This window comes from Chaetodon auriga, chromosome 16, assembly GCF_051107435.1.
Source record: "Chaetodon auriga isolate fChaAug3 chromosome 16, fChaAug3.hap1, whole genome shotgun sequence".
Classification (NCBI taxonomy): Eukaryota; Metazoa; Chordata; class Actinopteri; order Chaetodontiformes; family Chaetodontidae; genus Chaetodon; species Chaetodon auriga.
Window position 1 is genome coordinate 14626391 of NC_135089.1, and position 21053 is coordinate 14647443.

General features: G+C 42.2%; 1 protein-coding gene across 1 annotated transcript in view; it reads right to left on the bottom strand.

Moving 5' to 3' along the window:
- Positions 1-13207: 13207 nt before the first annotated feature.
- The window catches only part of mgat5b (alpha-1,6-mannosylglycoprotein 6-beta-N-acetylglucosaminyltransferase B), a 51575-nt gene continuing 43729 nt past the window's right edge, over positions 13208-21053 (bottom strand). Inside the window, exons 16-18 of the mRNA XM_076753371.1 lie at positions 19622-19696; positions 14886-15157; positions 13208-13932 (exon numbers count right to left, since the gene is read on the bottom strand). Of these exons, the coding sequence (XP_076609486.1) occupies positions 13734-13932; positions 14886-15157; positions 19622-19696 (546 nt within the window). The 3' untranslated portion in view covers positions 13208-13733. The remainder of the gene's footprint in view (positions 13933-14885; positions 15158-19621; positions 19697-21053) is intronic.

Here is a 21053-nt window from a genome sequence, read left to right on the forward strand (position 1 = left end):
TTAACTCTATAACTGGTGCAATACAAATGCAGTGGCTGAGAGAGTCTACTTGTGTTTTTTTAACAGCGAGATAATTTCCGCCCCTGGTCTCATCCACCCACACACACTAACCCTGTGTATAAGCACCATGCTCTTTACTTGGTACGCCACAGAGCTAGCAAGGAAAAACAAACCAACACGAGGAGAAGTTTTGGACTTGGCTTGATAAAATTGTTTTACCTAATTCAATAAATGTACTGATATTTTGCCCATTAAGAAATACAGTGGAACAGCAGAAAGGAGCTCCTATGGTATTTATTAAGGGAACAAATTTGCCTGTATGTATAACGCAGCAGTTATTTTTTTTGCCTTGACATTTTTTTAGAAATCCGAGGTGATAATGTATTCTGTCTTGCAAAGAGTGGCATGACTGCCACCTCTTGACGTCACCCTGAAGCCTTTTCCAGCGCAGTGTCAGACGTCCAGGGCCCCAAACATCAGCGCGGTCACGCTTCCAATAATCACAGCTTCACAGTGCACAATCAAAGGGTAATGAAATACAGCCCCTTTAAACCCCACATCAAACTGTGCCAGCTTCTAGTACACCCCCAAGGATCAAATTTGAAACAGAGAGGAGAAATGAGGTATGATTTATGAAATCCCATGCCTCTCATCTCAGAAGAAAAAGAAATTCTTGTAGTGCATACCCGTTCAAAGAAACATCAAGCAGAGCAGGGAAACTTAAAATTAGCCTCCTAAAATCACTGAAAGACAGGAAAATCACATTATTGCCTGGGAGCAGGGTAAAATAATTACATCTGAGAGCGATACATTCCAGCATTGGATTAAAGAGGGTATGGAGAACAGGAAATAGACCCAGCAGACAGTGAAACAAGATGAGGTAGGTAATCAGCTATATCCCACACATGCAACACCATGTTGATAAAACTACAACAGATGCTACATTCATGTTCCTTCCAGTTGAGCAGGCATATTAGCCCAGGAAGCATACTTCACCACAACACCTGTGAGGTTTTTGCACAAAGGCTGCAGACTTCAGAGCATGCTAAAAAAAAAAAAAGTTGAGGTTAAAAAGTGCTCCCCAGTTTGCCCACATAAAGGTAGTACACTCCAGCAGGCACAGAGCAATGCTAGGTGGTGTGCAGGTGCTGGCTTCAATCATAGAGGTGGTGTGCAGACAGCTGCGATTGCCAAAAAACATCCAGTATCCATAGAGTTGGCAGCTGCAGCCACTTCGTATTCAGGTGTAATGATGAGCTCAGAATTACTAATAGTAAATCTATAACGTGTTGGTCTTCTGATATCAAGACGGATTGCAATGCTCTGGACTCTGAAGCACAACATGACAAATGACTCTTCCCACAATCTGCTCAGAATCAATCATCATGATGTATGCTTCCAGTGCCCTTTCATATTCAAATGAGGAGGACGCTGGAGCGTACAGTCCGAGCAGCTGTGGAAAGAAGAGCCCATTCAGGAGATTTAATGAAGGGATCATCATCTCATATCAGTCATCTTGTCTTGTCTCTGTCTCCCCGTCCCAATTTAGGATCTCCATTATCCAGTGTCTGTCAGTTGTTTAATGGAGATTTTCAACTTGTTAAGTTGAGAAATACCGTGTTAACATGTTGAATTTACCAGGTGTTCATGATTAGGGGGTCATCAATTACCGCTGAATATTGGGGGAACTAGGCTGTTGCGAGGTATAAGTTAAATTAATCACATGGCATTTAACGGCCACAAACCTGAAGCGATGTTAAAGGAAAGATTATACTTTTTGGGAAATGTGCTTATTAACCATCTTGCACAGATTTAGATGAGAAAATTGATACCACTCTCATGTCTGTAGTATAAAGCTACAGTCAGGAGACAGTTAGATTAGCTTAGCACAAAAACTAGAAACCGCTAGCATGGCTCTGTCCAAATGTAATAAAATCCACCTATCAGTCGAAGTTTAATGTCATATACCTAGGCTACTGTAAATTCAGGTATCATGGACTTAGCCCTCGTTCACACTTTGTCAGCAGACTTTGTGTCGATAAGGACCGACCTGAATGCACCCCTAGCTTTGGTATTTATGAAGAAGGACAATCTCACAGGTTCAGTCTGACCTTCAGGACACGTTGGACAACAATTCATGTTGAATTCATTTAAATTAACTTGAAGAATATGGGTTTCTTGCACATCAATCTGTAATTGATACTTCAGCCTCCCAACACACACCCCTGGGTACAAGTGTGTATTATTCACTGTGTGGCAGCTGGAAGGCATTTCCTCCCCCCAAGCTGTGACTTGCAGATTAGCAGCCTTATTCTCTTTTCATACTTCATTTTTTCAGTAAAGATATCACCAATCTAAACACTGTATAAGATACCCACATATATATGGCAGCAACACTTATTCTTCGGTGTGAACAGACAGCGGGGTGTGTGGGAGAAGATTCAACACCGCGTTCTGCCATCACGCTTCACAGGTGATGTTAGAAAGATGAAACAGAGGTTTTCGTTTTCCTTGTGAGGCCACTCTGCGCTGCCAGAGGCAACTTGGTGTCACATGATAGTGGTGACGTGTAATTAGTTAGCTGTGACAAGCCAGGCAACAGCTGTGTCCGTCACCGCAGCTCAAATGAAATCAATTAAGGCCGATCAAAGTGGGAGATTTTATCAGGGAGACGTGACAGCAACATGCCACTCTGATTTATTTGTTCACCCTGATGCCCCTGCGAGCACCACGCTCTGATAGGACTGCCTCTTATCACACACACACGCACACTCATACGCACACCTCCTGCTTCATTTTAATGTCACTCTGTGTTGCATTGAAGAATAATTATCGGGCCATTACGAAGATCTAGCAGCTCAGGAAACAATTCTCTGTAATTACATTGTCAGCCTGTAGGAAATGACTTGCTTCTACATGTGGCTTAAGTGATTGGAATAAGTAATTCCTGCAACTATTTTTATTAGATGTCTCAAACAAGCTGATATACCAGGCAGACCATTTCTGCAACAACTGGCAAGACAATTATTTCTCTCTTAAAGAAATAATCTGTACTGACAGAAAATAACATAACTGTCCAGAGAAACTATGAGAAAGACCCCAAGTTCCCTGCGAGCATTCTCTGCTGCGACTGCCCTCTCATGTGGAGACACCGAAACAATAGCACACAGAGGTCAGTTCAGCACCTTCCATTATCCAACCCTTAACGGAGTCAAGGTTTAATTCTCAACAACAGAAAGGAAGTCAGTGGAACTGATTAGCCAAGCACTCAATCATTTATGAAACATCATCTTTTTTTGCCTGCTAACAGCGAGCTGAGAAACTCATCTGAAACATTTCAGGGAGAAAGAACATCTTTAATCAAGGATAAACATCTTAATGATTTACCACACAGGATGTGTGTTTTGGCGCAAGGCCATTCACTGCTGAGGGGAAATCATCTGTGGCAGTGCCTGCGCCGAAGAAGCCAAGCAAAGCTGAAAGAGAAGCGCCATCGTGATGGCACCAGATGAGCGCAGAGATATGCAGGGCCATGCAGGAAAAGCCTGGGGTAGAACGCATGCTCCCGTATAGATTTACATTCATTATTATGATTGCACGAGAGCTAAAACATTTCACTGTAATGAGGACACATGCATCACTTGAGCTATACTTGTGGTTTATTTCTGAACTAATACTTCTTATGAAGTCAGCTGCGTCATTCTGCAAACTAAACAGTTGACTTTCACAGCAGGTGTAGAGGCAGAGTTGCTCTGTTGATAGGTCTTCATCCTGCGATGAAATGAGGACTCAGGGAACTAACTTAACACTGTTGCTATGCCTGTCAAGCCTCCGGTTCTACCACTGCAGGTATGCATTTTGCATTAACAGTGGCAGAGTTACCACTCAACACAATCTAGAGCGCAAACTCTCCTAAACCAAAGAAAGAGCAGGACAACAACATACGAGCTCGACACCTCCAGTCCTGATCGGGTCCTTTTTCTAAATGTCACCCCACACAGTAATTTCCTGCAGTTAGTTGGTGTCATGCCCCTTGCCTTTGCAAAGAACACTTGGTTACTGAAGGCACTTTTGCTCTTTTGTTTTTGATTGTTTAAAGGCTGAATAAAAATAACACAACCCTCCAAACTCTTTAGATACTGAGTATTTCGTAACAGGCCTGCTGGTCCAAATTTGGGTTGCAAAGCTATGACTGGATCTCTGTTTGTGACAAGATGAATGGTCAATCTAGAAGGTATAATCCAATTTCAGAAGTTGGATTTTAGAGCAATCCAGCTTCCTACAGGTATATTAGATGCATAATAAAACTGGTAAGGTGCACCAGCTTTTAGTGATATTGTAAGATCATTAACCCTCTCACTGCCTCCTCAGAAGCCAGTCAAAACAGAAAGAAGACTGTACTGTGCATCAAAACATTGCCTTGCAGGACAGCTGGATTCACAGAATCATGCGATGTGAGAATCCATCTTGCGAGTTAAAGGTTAGTGTAGATGCTGCTGTGGCATCAGATATATCAGAACTGGAAAGTATTTCTTCACTGATGGAGGAGCAAAGACTGACACTGAAGACTTTTTTTCCAGCTGGCTTCAGCGAGACTTTTGCTCTCCTATGCACTACATCATATGGTTTGTTGATCCGATTGGTTGAAGTTGGCCCACGATAGACGGCAACAGACAGATGGTTCTTCCAATCACCTGCCAAGTATTTTTTTGAAAGTGCCTGCCCTTTTCCAGACAGTTTGCATGGACGATTTCCCAGATGGTTCTGTGTAACAAACCATCTGGTGAGTCAGGTTAATCAAAACACACTCTGTCTGAACATTCTCAGGACCTTTTATATATTTTGTCCTTGGCTATTTTTGAAGAATGTGACCCTTTAAGTATAAGCATTTCTATCCAGTCACTTTTCCAGCTTCAGGGACGAACTACAACTTTTAATGCTGGTACAGCTCTTTTCTTAACTCTGTCTCTCTCTGCAAGTCATCACTAAGAACATACCTGCACTCCCACATTCAGTCTCTATCTTCCTCCCTTCCGTAGCCCTCTCACCTCCCTCATCAATCCATACTTCACTAAATAACTCATGAGGACATGCAGCATGCTGACTGCAAAACTGTGAGACACCTTTGATCCCTTCAAAAACTTTACATCAAGGTTCTAACAACGCTGATCCGAGAAAACATGTTTTTCAATGATTCCCGTTTGAGAGCTCTGGCCTTTTACTGTACAGTATATCCTTGGTATGGAGTTTGTAGAAGACCACTCTGAAGTTCCCCACAGAGGCCCTAATAAAAACACAAATATATTCATATATATAGACATGCTGCTTTTTCCTCTTCTGTCATCTCTTTCCCACTCCTCTAAAAACCAGCCCCTGGCATCTGATCCATATTCCTTGATTCTTTTCTCTACTTTTCAATCATTCTCATCTTCTATCGTTTCCTTCCTCTGATTCATTTTCTCAGCAGGATGGTCAGTTTTTTTTCCACTTCTCTCCCATACCACCAAGTCCTCTCGTGCCTTCTCAATCACTTCTATTACAGCTTGACAGTCAACTCAGACAGCAGGGTCTCCAGGGCGGATGGACTGCCTATAAGGGATGAGGATCTCTGTCTGTCTCACTCTCTCAGCCTACCTTATTTGTCAGGACTGAAGGTATGCAGTCACCAAGCCTCTCTGATCTACCTAAAAGCTGTGGCCCAGACAGCCAGCGCTTCTCTTCAATCAAAAGCTGCCACTTCTTTTCCACACAAAGCTGCGGAGGATTGGTTCATATGTCTAGCGTGCTACACATTCAGCTCTATAGATTCAGGAATGGAGCGGCTTTTGCAATTGTGCAGGGGCTGACAGTAAGACAGCTGTGACAGATGCGGTTTGGGTGTCTGTTCCTGGAGCTGGCAGTGGAAGCCATAGAGGATGACTGCCGGGGATGACTCAGTAACTGAGAGTGACTGCAGAGTAGCCTCTTGACTTCTCATTGTGCTCTAGACTGCCACTCAGGGCATGCATTACAGTAGGAATACATACAGATAGGCCTAATGTGAAATGTGTCTATTTACTGTAAGAGGGTTGAATATCCAGCAGAATGAGTCGCTGCCTGGAGGCCATGACTCTGTTGGCAGGGGGCTGGAAATGTAGCAAATATGAACATAAGAAAAAAAAGATTTCCCAGGACTCATAACTTAGACTCTTACTTGAGGGAAAAATTGAACTTAAGTGGAACCATCACAGAATATATTTGCACAAAAAAGCACCCTCGCCTGCTTTCCAGCCAAGCTTTGCTACTGATGCAGTTTTAAAGAATAATTCAACATACATGCTCATTCGCTGTATTGCCAAGAGTCAGATGAGAAGATTGATGCCACCCTCGTATCTGTTGGGTACAACCGGCAGCCGGAGAGCTTAGTTTAGCCAGCACAGCCACACAGACTAGAAACAGAGGAAAGCACATATCCTGGCTCTGTTCAGCCTACCAGCGCCACTGAAGCTCACTAATTAACACTTCATATCTTGTTTGTTCAGTCTGAACAAAAACCAACATCACAGCTAAAAATAATCCTGCTGGCTGGAGCCTTATATTTATCACACAGATAAGAGAATGGTATCAAGCTTCTTGGCTAGCTCACTGTAAGGAGGTGTAATTAAGACAGAGTTTATAAAATGAGTTTCCCAAAATGTCAAACAATTCCTTTAAATATGCCATGGCTGATTTCTTGGGCTCTTGGGGTCAGTGGAAACAACTCCTGAAGACAACATTGACTTACCATCACCTTTGAAGCTGCATTATTCACTCTCTTTGCTCCATTCTTGGTCTCCACCATCTTCTGAGGCAAATATCTGCCTGTTTAGCTGCCAAATGCTCCATTACACTCATCAGCTCATTGCTAACTGTGCCTGCCTGTTGTTTGGTGCTGAGCATGAAGTGTGCCGTGGTTTTTTTTTTTTTTTTTTTTAGAGCTTCTCAGCTGAAAACAGATGCCTGCTGCTGCCACTGAAAGTGATACCAGAGAGAGTGGTGAACCAAAACAGTAAAGTTGCGGGCCGACAGCTAAACAATAAGCTGCCACTCGCTATAAAACTGAAAGTGAAGGGAGCCGCAGATTCAGGTGATAATTCTCTGTAGCTTCACCACTATGAACAACTCCTTTCACATATATAATATGATATAAAATATAGATCATATCTGCTTTAAGTGCAAGTTTGATTTGATTCAAACAGGGGGATAAAACCTCCGTAGTGTTTAAATAATTCTGCCTACATAGTTTGCATTAATAATGAGATCGTTGGAGGCAAAAATCACTATCTTTAAGCAGCATCCATGGGAGTTGGTGTGTATATACAGTATATATTCTTCTTCTCTGAGGGTGTGAGGCTGAAAACCAACATGAACCTCTGTGATTCGATATGTGCTCTGTTTGCACTGCCCCCTCACACCTACCTGTGATGCTTCTGAAACAAAGCTGACTCCACCGTGGTAGACAGGAGAGTCTTATCATAGAAAAACAGAGCTCTCTGCAAATGATGAGCAATCTGTTACCTCAGGTGCTACACACACATCCAGTCCTGCGAATACAGGCACACAGACCTCTGGCAAGTCTCAATTCTCTTTGTTAAGTGCAATCGAAATGTTAGTAGCAGTGATTGCTGAAGCTGAAGTGGGATTCTGCGCTCACCTCAAGTGGGTTTTAATTGACGAGGGGAATACAAAAAGAAGAGCGAAGCAAGCTAAATTTTCAAACCAGCCAATTAATCTGCAAAATGAGCAAGAGTGCAATTACAAGACAACATTTTCACAGAGTGAAGTGACATGATAACAAGAGTAATCAGCTGTTTTTAACAGCTGTTGGGCATTTCGGACATTAACAGTTGTTGGGCGAGAAAGCTGAAAACAGGCAGAGATCGAGGAGGAGGAGTGAAAAAAGAGAAGGTAGGTGGCAAACACAGGCAGATGATCGTTTTCTTCCCATCACTTACGGGTTATCAAAGATTTGTATATGACTGCATAGCTTTATTGGTAAGCTGCTGTAACTCTATCATTATAAGCTCTCTCAAATTGACTAATGTGTCTTTCACAGTGCACTTCTTTAGTCATAACAGGCGCACTCCATTAAGTCTATGAGAGTGTCAGATTTTCAGACACCTATTATTATTGGAGAAAGGCATCTGCATACAATATGCACGCACACACACATACACACACACACACACACAAAGAGCGGGGCAGCAGAGTCATTATGTGTGATGCATTCATCTTTGTGGGAGGCAGCGGTGGGGCAGCGCGAGCAGAAGGCAGCTAGTCTCCACTCTGTCACACACACCAAAGCGAGACAAGAGCGAGCAAAAGAGAGAAGTGATTAGAGAGGAGTAACGAATGCACAGCACTAACGTAAAGTGGTGGTAACTGGTCATGGAGAAGTTTTCATCATCTGAGGAATAAATGACGAAATAATTTTAGTCTTGAGTAAAGGGAGGAGAAAAAGGAGAAAGAGGAATCTGGATAAGCTGAAAGAGAGCAGGGCGCGAGCGGGGAAGGCACTGTGGTGTGAGTGTGAGGCGGGAGGAATGAAGATGTCTGCTGTGTGTGGAGAAAAGTCATTTATCCTAGTCTGCGTGACCTCTCTCTTCAGAAAAGGTGGTCTGCTGTGCCATGAATCACACTACGTCATGGCCGCTGTCTGAATCTTTAGTGAAGAAAACACACTGTGAGAGCTGTTCTCTGGTAGCATTCACTGCTGAATCAACCAACAAACACACTTTGTCCCACTTATGGTCAATACATTACATTGTGTGGATCCAATACACAGTATGCAATCCATTCATGTGTGTAGATGTGACAGGGCCCGGTTATTATTCTGTTAAAAGCATATAGTGTGAAAGGATCATTCTTCTCTATTACATCACAAGAAGACTAAACATCTACAGCCATGCTAACAGCTCTGTGAGGTGTCATACAGCACTTGCACACAGCAGTGCTTTAAGTGAAATGCTAACGTCAGTGCTAACACAGATGCACACGGCGCTGTGTAGTCAGTAAAATGTCTAACACAGTACTGAACACACAGCATAACTGATGCAAAGGGGAATATTATTAATTGGCAAAGCAAATGATCAGATGGTGGTGCTACATGAGAAATCAGCTCAGGGTGCTAACCGACGGCAGCATGAATGCCCAAATCTCCACACCAGCTGTAACTCAGCTTGTGTGTGAACGAGAGGCCCAAACGCAGAGGAAAAAATATCCGTATATGTGTGGACTAGGCCTATGGCAGTTCTTTCTTACTTTCCAGGAAATTCATGAAACTTTCCGAGTGGCGAAAAGCTACACTAGAGGTGAGCTTTTCTCTGTGCAGCTGAATAGCAAAGTACTTGGGTGCAGCACTTCAGTACACTCTGAAGTGGTATATTTATATTCCTTATTTCTTTATAACTTGAAGTTCCAGAGGTTATTGTTCAACACTTGAATTCTCACCATAAAAGCCCTGAAAGATTCAAAGCCTTCCTCAGCACAGCTACCTCACACACACAGTATATTCTTCCATCAGATTCTGAGGAAAAAGAGAAAGTTCAATATTAGTTCAGAGATTAGAAATTGAAGAGGAGGACTGAGCATATTTTGAAAAAGTCCGTACTATCAGTCAAAGAGACACCAGCGCCATCATTAAATGAAAACTGGCAAATTCGAACTCTGTCTTTTGAGGATGTCTCATTAAAATCCTCTTATCTTGGTGGAGTTTCGGCTTCTGTGGAGCGGCAGCGCTCCTGATAATGACTTTAGTGACATTGCAGAATTTCTTGCGCATATTATAATGTCCATCTGTAAAGGTGATTTAAAACAGCTCCGACTGCTCAGCCTCACTTATTGGTTTTATTCATGGAGCCCACACAAACAAAACCAACGGGGGGAGAGAAAGATTACAGTGGAGATGTACCTGGAAAGTTTCCGTCGGAGAATGCATCCGTATATTTGCCTCTGAAGCTGCTTATGAAGCACAGTTGATGACACACTCCACCTAATTTAAACAGTATTTCAAGTTGTGACTGAGAGCACCGAATCAAGGCAAAACGCTTATCTTGATTGGTTATATGAACACAAAAACAACATGATTGTTGTGACTGAACTGGAGGACATTGTTAATCATCACAAATCTTTTTTTTCACAGCTTTTGTTTGATGTTTCTTTTTCGAATAAATTGCCCACACAACAAATCTGCAGCACGCCTCCGTCTTTCAAGAAATAATTAGTCTACAAGATGCTTCTGTTCTGTTTGCTATCGCTGACCATATTTCACACTGTGGAGAAACAGAATGTGGTCAAATTGAAATTCAGAAAGCAATCAGTGTGCATCATGAAGCTTTACCTGCTTATGAGGATGTGCAAAACATGTGGAAGATACGCTGAACTCATGGAAAAATCCCATCTGTGTCTCTAATGTGTAATAAGTTACACACATGTCAGAAACGCTGGAGAGAGTGGATCATTCAATGTCAATGTCACATTTTGTTTTTCAGAAATGACAGAAAAATCTTTCTTTGGAGATGGTAAATGATAAAGTGCTACAACAAATTCTGAGATATAAAGTCCCTTATAAAGGTTACTTTATCTCCAAGTAATTTCTCTGAAGAAAGTTTATGGGGAAGTGTCAGATAGTTGGTTAAAATACCGTTAATAGCATGAAAAAAGGCATTACAAGGAGCGTTGGGAAGGTAGCACCACCAACAAAAGACCAACGTCTAATAATTATTGAAGAAACCTTAATGAAAAAACAGAGGCACATCTTGAGACGAAAAGACACAGCTGGAAGAAAAATCAACATTATACAAGACTGAAAGTGGTGATATCGAAACAGAGCTGCAAAGCAATAATTTTGTTTTGTTACTGTGATTTTTTAGTGTTGAAAACTCTTTCACAGTAAAGACCTAAATGGAAACCAAACCAATTCATAAATACAAAAAAGGAATTCATTTTCAGTGATAAAACAGTAGACTTACACGTTCTTCCAAGCGGTCCCTGAATGCAACACAGAAGAAGTGGTTAATATCATGTCAATGCATCATGGCACCTGCCAACAAAACATAAGCAGATGGACAAATTTTTATTTTTTTATTGAAGTAAAAGACAACCAGTGTGGACCAGCAAGGACAACTGAGGTTGGATTAAGTTAATGTTCTTCAGCAGAGTTTGGGTCCCAACGAGTGTAATCGTTCCTCCTCTTCAAACTGGAAGTCTAACACAATTATACTGTGAGAGACGGGGAGTCCACAGTCCTGCACTGAGCAGAAAGGCATCCTAAATGTCAGCTAAGGCTGAAATGAGGCTTCAGCAGTCTGAGTTAGCCTCATCAACCAGCTATCTTTCAAAAGCTACATCTTATCAGTGCAAAATTCTCTCTTTGTGCAGCTGTCCCAGTGCAGCAGCTCAGCAAGAAAACACTGTCTGGTTAAACATTTAGGAGGGAATTCTAGAAGATATCTTTGTTTGTTTAACCGACTGCTCGAGCTCATACAACCCAGATTCAAAAAACAGAAAAATGTGAAGAAAACAGAATGTGATCATTTGCTAATCCTTTAACATATACTTGTAGATTTTAGTAAGTATATACTTATTCTGAATTTGATACAGCAACATGTTTCAAACATGTTGGGACAGGAGCAACTAAAGACTGGGAAAGGTGTGGAATGCTCTAAAAACACCTGTTTGGAACATTCCACAGGTAAACAGGTTGATTGGTAACAGGTGATAGTATCATGATTGGGTATGAAAGGGGCATCCTGGAAAGGCCCAGCTGTTCACAAGCAAGGATGGAGGGAGGTTCACCACTTTGTGAACACATGATTGTATAAAGGATATTAATACATACACATTTTCCAAGTAGACACTAAACATATTGTTGATTATTTTCACTTTCTTACAAGCGTAATGTTATTTCCATGAGCCTTTATCAGTGTGAGCAGACTCCTAAAGTCATGGAAAATCCACAACGATAACTAGATACTGAAGGAGAAAATGCTCTCAGAGTTCTGCCAAGGAGGCAGTCAGTGCTCAATTCAAAACCAACAGCTCAACTACCAATGAATAAGTCCTTATCTCAGCAACAAACTCCTCTTCAGGATCCCAAGGAGCAAACAAAAATACTCAGTTTGAGAATCTTAAAGGCTGAGTTGAGTTTGAGTTTGAGGCTTAAACAGCTGTGGCGTTACCTCGGAGAGTGTGGGCAGTGCGCTGCTGTCGGCTCCAGAGGACGTCCGGCCTGGGAGTCGAGCTGTTTGATGGTGGATCCACGGAGCAGAGAGGATGGGGTTAGACAATAATCTGATTCTGTCGAACAGATGAACCATGAATTATGGATTTATTTGGCCCATTGCCTGGAAGTAGAAACCTAAGTTATGATCACTCTCAGGACGGACTGGACCTCTTCCACTGGTAAGTAATGGTAGATGTGCACATGTGAGGCCCATCGGACTGGATGGGAAGCTTTGTCGTACTGGATATGACCCATATTATAGCTGAAACAATAATTGCTGTCTAGAGACTTTTTTTGTATTTCCGTGTTGCTTTTTTGTATTCATGGATTCACTCGCGGGCGGCCCGGAGGCCGGAGGTTCCCCACCCGTGCTTTAAACCCTGAGCCCCTGTCTGTCAGCCTACACTATAATCCCATACCAAAATGATGCCCCGCTGCAGCGAGCTGAGAAAGCTGTGATTTTATCTGCTGCTACCAACCATCAGTCACTGTACAGTAATTCTGCAGCTCATCTCTGTACTGAAGGTTGATGTCTGCCTCTGTAATTTGCACAATAGTTTCTGCTTTGATAGAAAGTTTATCTAGAAAACACAACACAGTGTGAGCTTCTGTGAGGGTGAGAGCAAATGAACAGTGTCGAAGAATATTGTGTTATAGACAAATATATCCTTCAGTAAGAGGGAGGCAAAAAAAAACATGGATGTAGGACTCTCCATACTTCTGGAACACGATTGTCATCTTGTATCCAAAGACTGCTTTACAAACTAATGACTATGAGTCAGCGCCGTCTGCATATAAATCACAGGCTGAAAGACGTAATTAAGATATTTCCGCACACGCTTTATGAAACTGACCATAAAAGATGGATGATATCTTATAATTCACTCAACTTTTTTTTTTGAAAGAAAATGAATTATGATAATTTGCACTCATATCCTGTCGTCAATAATGGCAACATCTTTTTATCCCCTGTGTTTTATTAAACAACACCTATATACAAACGTATTCATTACAGGACATGTAAAATAGTACATCTCAACACCGTGTAAATGGCTTTGGGTGCATCTAGTACAAATATCCAAACTCCACTATGATACTGTACATACTCACACAACACTGAGTAAACACACTTGTGAAATTCAAGCATTTGAAACGACGAAGCTCTCCGTTTGATTGCCCATGATTTCTTTACTAATGTCACTGGTCCATCACAAGACACATTTCATCACGGCCTCTGCAAAGACTGTGGTCCTAATGCAGCCATGGAAACCTTTAAACCCACCAGATTCAAAGTACAATCATGCAATTCCCTGAGAGGTAATACCTACTTTGGCAGCCGGTCCCTTGGTCAGAGGTAATGGAGCAGAGTCACTGCGCTGTAAAACAAAGTTTTACAGCAATTCACCACAGACTCTGCTTTTCAAAGAGAGTCTCGTGGGACAGCCAGGATTCTGCCTTAGAAAACAGTCTCCATCCACGGGTCCTCTTCTGGTCATAGGCAGTCCCTGCACAGTGCCACCTGGCCGCTCCGATAGTCCCTGCAGGGGCAGAGGCGCTGGTACTTGGCGCTAGAGCCGGCACAGCTGAACAGCAGCGGATCCTGCTGCAGGCCACATTCGGCATGCTCTGCTGAGAAGGCAGGGAAGAGGTGATTCATCTCGAACTCCACTCCCTCACACTGCAAGTCCAGCCTGGAAACAAAGACAAGTTTAAAGGGTATTAATTATTATTCCTAATGCCACACACTAACATAATTAATATTAATGTTAGCAGGACTGCCAGAGGGTATCAATGATTAGTCCACTAATATATTTAATGTTAGTGTTATAGTGCTGCCACTTGGACCTCAAGGAATGGAGAGAAATATTACAGGGAAGAGGTGAGCTGGTGTTGTCTTCTGTACTTTGTGCTGCTGCATAATTGTGAAAAGAGAAGTGCAAATGAGCCATGTTAGTCAAATTTAGTGCTGTTGCAGGATGAGCCCCTTGAGGTGCATTATTTTGTTTTCAAGGTCCTTAGGAGGTGTGATGGTGCATTGGGCAAGAAAACTGTTTCATTTTGTGTTTGAGAACAGCTGATGTACTGGATATCATAATCACTGGTATAAAAGGCCCAGTGTGCAAGATTTAGAGGGATCTATTGGCAGAATATGGCAGAAATTGAATCTAATGTTCATAAGTATGTTTTCATTAGTGTATAATCACCTGAGACATGAGAGTCATTATATGAATCTTAATTTTCGTTACCTTTTCAATTTTATCTTAGTTATATCTACATCGGGAGCCGATCTTCTTCCATGGCACTGCCATGTTTCTACAGTAGCTCAGAACACAAACCAAACACTTGCTCGAGCGAGGGTATTTCGTGTTTTTAGCAGCCACCGTAGGGTGAGGTGAGGGCTATTCAGCTGGTTGCAATCTGCACACTCACCGCCAGATGTCACTAAATCCAACACATCCAAATGTACACCCAAAGATCTTCATGTCAAATATAAAAACAGCATGTGTGTTTTTTCAGCACATTTCAGAAACTTTTCATTCAACAGCAGAAGAAATGATTCAGTAGCACTAAGAAAAATGTGTCAACAGGATGAAATGAAAAAAATGTTCATTTAACAAATCATGCTAACGAGGAAACATCTTACGCGTTGAAGGCCTCCTTAATGTTGATGAAACGATACAAGGCGGGTTCACAGATTAGTCCTGCACTCTGGCAAGCCATCACACACGATTGGCCCTGCAGCGAAGCCAAGAGCCGCAGTGCGCTGAGGGGTGGCCAGGATGCGTAGTAGCTGCTGTTGGAGGCCCAGGTTAGGATGCTGGAGTTCGGCAGGAGAATGAAAGGACTGGGAGGGCTGCCCAGCCAAGCCCCAGATGAGTTTACAGGAGGAAACGGTGCTTCAGGGGAGCAAAAGTCCTGCAGGTGCAAAGATAAAATGACCCAGATTGGTCATAGTTTTAGTGTTACATTGTGAATACTTTGACCTGTCAGCTACAATAAACACAGTCCTCCAGTACAGAGCAGAAAAAATATACAACTTCTGGGTGGCTGTTATAGGAAATAAGAAAAGAACTGTTACAGTAAAAGAGGCGCTCATCAGACGTGATGACGTGATGACATGATAGGAATGCAGGTATGCCTCCCAGTAACAAATGAGGTCAGGAGGCAAAAGGTCAGGAGGCACTGGTGAGAGCCCTGATTAGATTCACCCTCCAGCTGGGGCTATTCATAAGACCCAGGTAATAACATTTCTCTGACATGTCCCAGTGGCCTCCAGACCTGTTTACTAAACAAGCTCTTAGTGCCTGCAGGCAGTAACTAGACCTCCAATCTCTCCATCTCTGCTGCACTTCCACTGTTAAACATAGACAACATCCATGATACACGCACACACACAGAGCCCATCAAGAATATAAGGAGATATGTAGAGTAGCACGTCAGATGTACATTCATCCTCTCTCTTCCACTCATCTCTTCTTCCCCTTGTCCTGTGCATGAGCAGGAACACCACCTGATTGGCTGGAATAGTCTTGCGTGGCTCGGTCCTGAGAGCGTCTTTGTTTCTTTGCTATTTTCAGAGCCAGGGCTGTGTTCAAAACCCAGATTTTTTTTTTTTTAGTGAACACACACAACGGACACTTAGCGGACTGTGAGGAGATAATTGCTGAATATCAACAATCTGTCTCCGGAATGACTCACTCCACCTTTAAGAGACAGAAATGAAGAGCAAAAGTGTGTGGAGATGCTACAGTTTGTAATTCTATTTCTTTTCCTATTGAATTTGAACAGTTTTTGAACAGTATATTCCAGGTGCTTCTCACAAAAAATACACAATTATGTAGGTTTTCCATGGTGTTTAGCAGTTATAACCAAATGATAACATGTTGTAAAGTGGAACATTATTTTCTCCAGTAATCATCACCGTCATTGTCGACGAGGCTTAAGCATTAACAAAGCATCTCTAGAGTTACATTTTTCTGATACTACCAGTATGACTCATCAAAGTTGGAAAATTTCCAATCCTACACAAACCTTATTTTTGGAGATTTGATGGTAACACTTGATTCTGACGAATGAACGTGTGGTCAGATGAGCACACATTTCGGAGAGAACTTGTGTGATCATCTGCTGGACTCAGGTTTAGTGAAGCTGTTGCTTTCCCAGGTGTCACTAATTCCAGTTTCCAGATCCCCTGAATCATAGGTGGCACTTTCTGGCCCACTGATTCATGCGTTCTGGCAATGACCCTCTCTGAGCTGAGCTATTCAGCATCACTGCATGATCCAACAGACTGAGCAATGCTAAATCAAAGACAAGCACAGGTGTTACTAATAACATTAATCATGGCTCTGTTCTGTTCCAGTGTCCCAATAAGCCCAGCAAGAACACATTTACAGGCGCAAAATGTTCTTAAAAAACAATATTACTTTTAAGCTGTTTCCATGGCTAATGAAAATGAATATCCCGTAATATACTCATTTACCTGCAGCTGTGCCTGCTCCGATTAACAAACACGGCCGCCCTCTTTCATTTGTTCAACAACCTTCTGGAAAAGGTCGGCGTTGTGATTATTGCACACATCCAAAAATGTGCTGATATCCAATTCTTTCAGAATGTTTAAAGGTTATGTGTGTTTAGGCGTGTTTTCTCCCTCTGACCAGAAATGTGTGCTGTTTTTTTTTGTGCATGCATCTCTTCCACAGCCTGGTAAACTGTTGACAGGGCAGAGAGCTGCACAGAGCTGACCATAAACTGCAAAGAATGCTCCTAACGGCCGAATAACATCAGCATATCCCACATGTTTTAATCAGAAGCTGCTCCATTCGGAATAAGGCCTAATGCAATATGCTGTTTATATGCTGTCATTTACATGCCATTACAATGCCATCATAAATCCTACAGACGACGTTTACAGGGGAAGAGATTCAGCCGCTCGTATACAGCGCGAGGGTCACAGTGGGACTGGAGCTCTGTCAGTGGACGGAGGTGAGAGGAAGTTATTGTGGGAGATAACGAGGACGAGAGATTGAGTCAGAGAGTAGAAAAAAAAAGGTGTGAGTGACTTGAGAAGTTGGAAATAAAATTGGTAAAAGTCTGAAATGGGTGCAGAAAAGGTTAAGAAAAGTGGAGAAAAGAAAGGGATTGAGAGTCTGATTGGGAGTCTGACCACGCCGGGCGGGCAGTCACTGTCGGTCACGGCACGTTGAGCGTGCGTGTGTGTATGTGTGTGTGTGTGTGTGAGCCAGCAAAGAGATGGTGTCAGGCAGAGGCTAATGCATTTCCTTAACCTGCCACTGCCACACATAATACCAGCCGACACAGTATGATACTGTAGATGCACCAGAGGACAACAACACATGTAAATCTACAGTATATTTATGCATGTATACATGTATACATGTGTTTTTGGTATTTTGGTATTGGTTGTATTTCACCGTGGATTACAGTGGCCAATAACATACCTTGATTACTGATTAACTTTTATGTGAATGAACGGTTGGATAACTTGCATGTTTATGTATGAGCATTATTTTTGTCTTTCATCGATGTCCTCGAGGACCATCGCTGAGGAACATTAGTCACTGCGCAAGTCTATTAAGCTTACAGCTGGTGCCTGCACAGGATTAAATAGCTGACCCAGGCAGGGCAGGAACAAATATTGTGAGCAATTGAAAAGTTCCAGAAAGGGAACTCCTTTAATAGTACAGTCTATGTAATACACTAGTATATAATGTATAATATTATAACGAAGTCTATTTGTTGAATTCATATCAAGTCAATGGACATAACATGCTTTAAGGAGAAGGTGACCTTGTGCCGTTTTACACCTCCAGTTGCAAGGTAAGCAGGTCGCAGTGACTAACACTGTGGTTTAGATGGTGTGCATCTGCTCCAGAAGAAACTATTCAAAACACAACAGGCTTGCTCACGAACAAGGGTCCAACATGTAACGGTAAGCTCCTCCAAATCAGTTCAGGCTTCAGAAAAGAGCCAATTAATCCCCCCCTCCTGTCAATAAAGAAGCTGAGAGGCCTCACAATGAGCAGAGGCGAACACACCCTCCATTCTAATGCTGAGATGTTACGCCTCCTCCCCACATTCATATTCTGTCCAAGTATTGTGTTTACAACCATCAAGACACGTTCTTGAATATGGGGAGACTGTAGGGGGTTGGAAAAGCTCATGTTTGGTAAGTGGCCCGTGCGTTCAGTCAGTTGCCCCTGAAGTATCCGGTCCTCACTGGAAAGAGTCGAAACAAGCCTTAAAGGTCCAGTGTGAAGGATTTAAGGGGATATACTGGCAGAAATGGAATATAATATTCATAGTTATGCTTTCATGAGTGGATAATCTCCTGAAAATGAGAAACGTTTTTCTTTATGGATTTTGTGAGTACTATCAAGGCGACAATATGGGTTTTAATGTGCACCATAACATGATGCGATAAGAGATGACACATGTGACACGATGCACATTTCAGCCATTCCACATACATCGATGTAAACAATGCAGGTTTTAAGAACAATCAGCTTTGCAAATGTTTTAAGAGGAAGAAAATGTGTGAACATGTTTGTTCGAGCTCAAGGACACACACGTGTCTTGATGAGCAATACTGAATATAAACAGACACTTTGTTTACCAGAAAATTCCAAAAGGAACCTCTTAAAAAGGAACATCAAAATCGATTGTGCACAGGTGGAAAGGTTCCTGACTTCTAGTCCATTCTATGAGTCAAGCACCGAAGACGTTTGATCCTACATTTTCTGCAACTCGATAGCATCTTCTTATTAGCCTGGTAGATACCCACATCATTCAAACTCCACACCTCCAGTTTGTAACCTGAGCTTTCTGATATAAATGTGTCTCTAAATCTAAATTGAAACAACACTACACTCACTTTTCTGCCGGAGCCAAAGACAAATTCATACATGCTGATTTTGATTAGCGATTAGTGAAAGAAAAATTACTACAGTAACACTAGATGACACTGCCTGACTAATCTAATAAAAAACACATACGGTACAAGAAGCATATTGGACACCGACTGCCATTTCACCTAAACTTTGTAGCAATGATCAAAATGCTAATTTAGTGTTATTGATGAACTAAGCCTTAATAGTTCCAGTCACAAATGACTGAACTGCTCATTTATTACCACAGGTTACTCAAGGGTGTTACCCGCCGCAGTAGTTGAGCCAGAACAAGCAACTGAACAATTAATCTTGTGGTTCCAGCTCACACTTCACCTCTATTTCTATGTTCGACTCACACCGCCAAGCTGTGACTGACCCGGTCTGCTGGGAGGCAACATATGCACCAACAAATAACATCTAGCACATCATTATGACCCGAACCAGCTGCCTGCTGAGTTTTCAGACCCACCTGGTTCTGAATGTAGGCATGAACTCTTTCAAGCATCCCCTCACAGGTGTACTCATATGGCAGGAATGGCTCCACCTGCAAACACAGATGTGCATGCAGATGAAGAAGCTGTTGAGTGGAGAGAAAGTGAGTGTGTGTGCGTGTGTGTGTGTGTGTGTGTGTTTGTGTCCACAGAACCAAGCCATTGTAATTACAGGAACTGAGCATCTGATAGTTAATCAAAGCTGACATATTCATTAGCGTAATTGTGAAAGGCTTATATCATGCCACAAGCCACATATTAAAATCAATGACATAATACATCACAGGTGACAGCTTTAAAAATTGATTTCATTATTTTTAGTGATGACTACATAAATACGTCAAACAACGGATTAAAATGACGGCACACCACTGGCCACAAGTGCTGAGGAGGCTCATGTTTTTGTGCATTCTGGGTCCTCTGGGTGCAGTTATCAGCGTGGCTGTTAAGGCTTGTCACTCATTGTCTCACTTTGACAGGCAATGGATTAAAATTCACACAGAGCGCTGATCGATAGCTTCTCTTTCTGCTCTTTTATGCTAACAGCCTTATAGACAACACAGCACTGACAGGAAGAGACAGGGTTGCATTAATTACTTCATGTTGACCACATACTGTGGATTGATGACAGATTAATTAATATTAATTATGAAATATATCAGAATTGGACACACTTCCAGTGCAGAGTCCCCTTTGAACATTCCCTGTGGTAGCTAAAGTGAGACCTCATTGTTTACTATCAGGCCTTTAAAGCACTCAGGCTTTTAAATTGATAAATGGTTCCTTTTAGTATTGTGGTCCTTTTAGCACTCTCTTATTACTTTATTTCAGTTTAATGAAATGTATCTGGCACTTCATCAGCTATTCAGCAGTGCAATTTGCCTTTTGGGCATCTTTATATAATAGAATGAGACGAGAGAGGGGAAAAAAAAACACTTCACGGGGGGCGATTTGAATTCAGCAGTGGAAAACATTTTTAAAATGACTGTGCAATTTATATACCTAAACTGATTGCATTCCTCAGCCACAAAAATATGTGAGCGACATTCATTATTTCACGCCATCATTGTTGACAATAAAATGAAACGTTCCTGAGGAGAGTTCTGCTGGGAGCAGCCATGTCCCGGAAAAAGCACACAAACCCAGCTGGCGAGTACGATTGGGCAGGTGTCACAGGCGTTTTAGTGCTTCTTTATCAGCCGCCCGTTTCCTCGTTTCCATCATTCACTGTTGCCATGGTGCCATTAAAATCTGAGGCAACAGATTTCAGACGTGCAGGCAGCTCTTGAGCTCGAACATCAACAACATGAGCAGCGGCACTAGAAACAAACCTAATCCAAAAATGTGTTGAGAATGTGCTGAGCTGGCATTGAAAACATATCAGTAAACCCACTGTAGCCTGTGCTATAC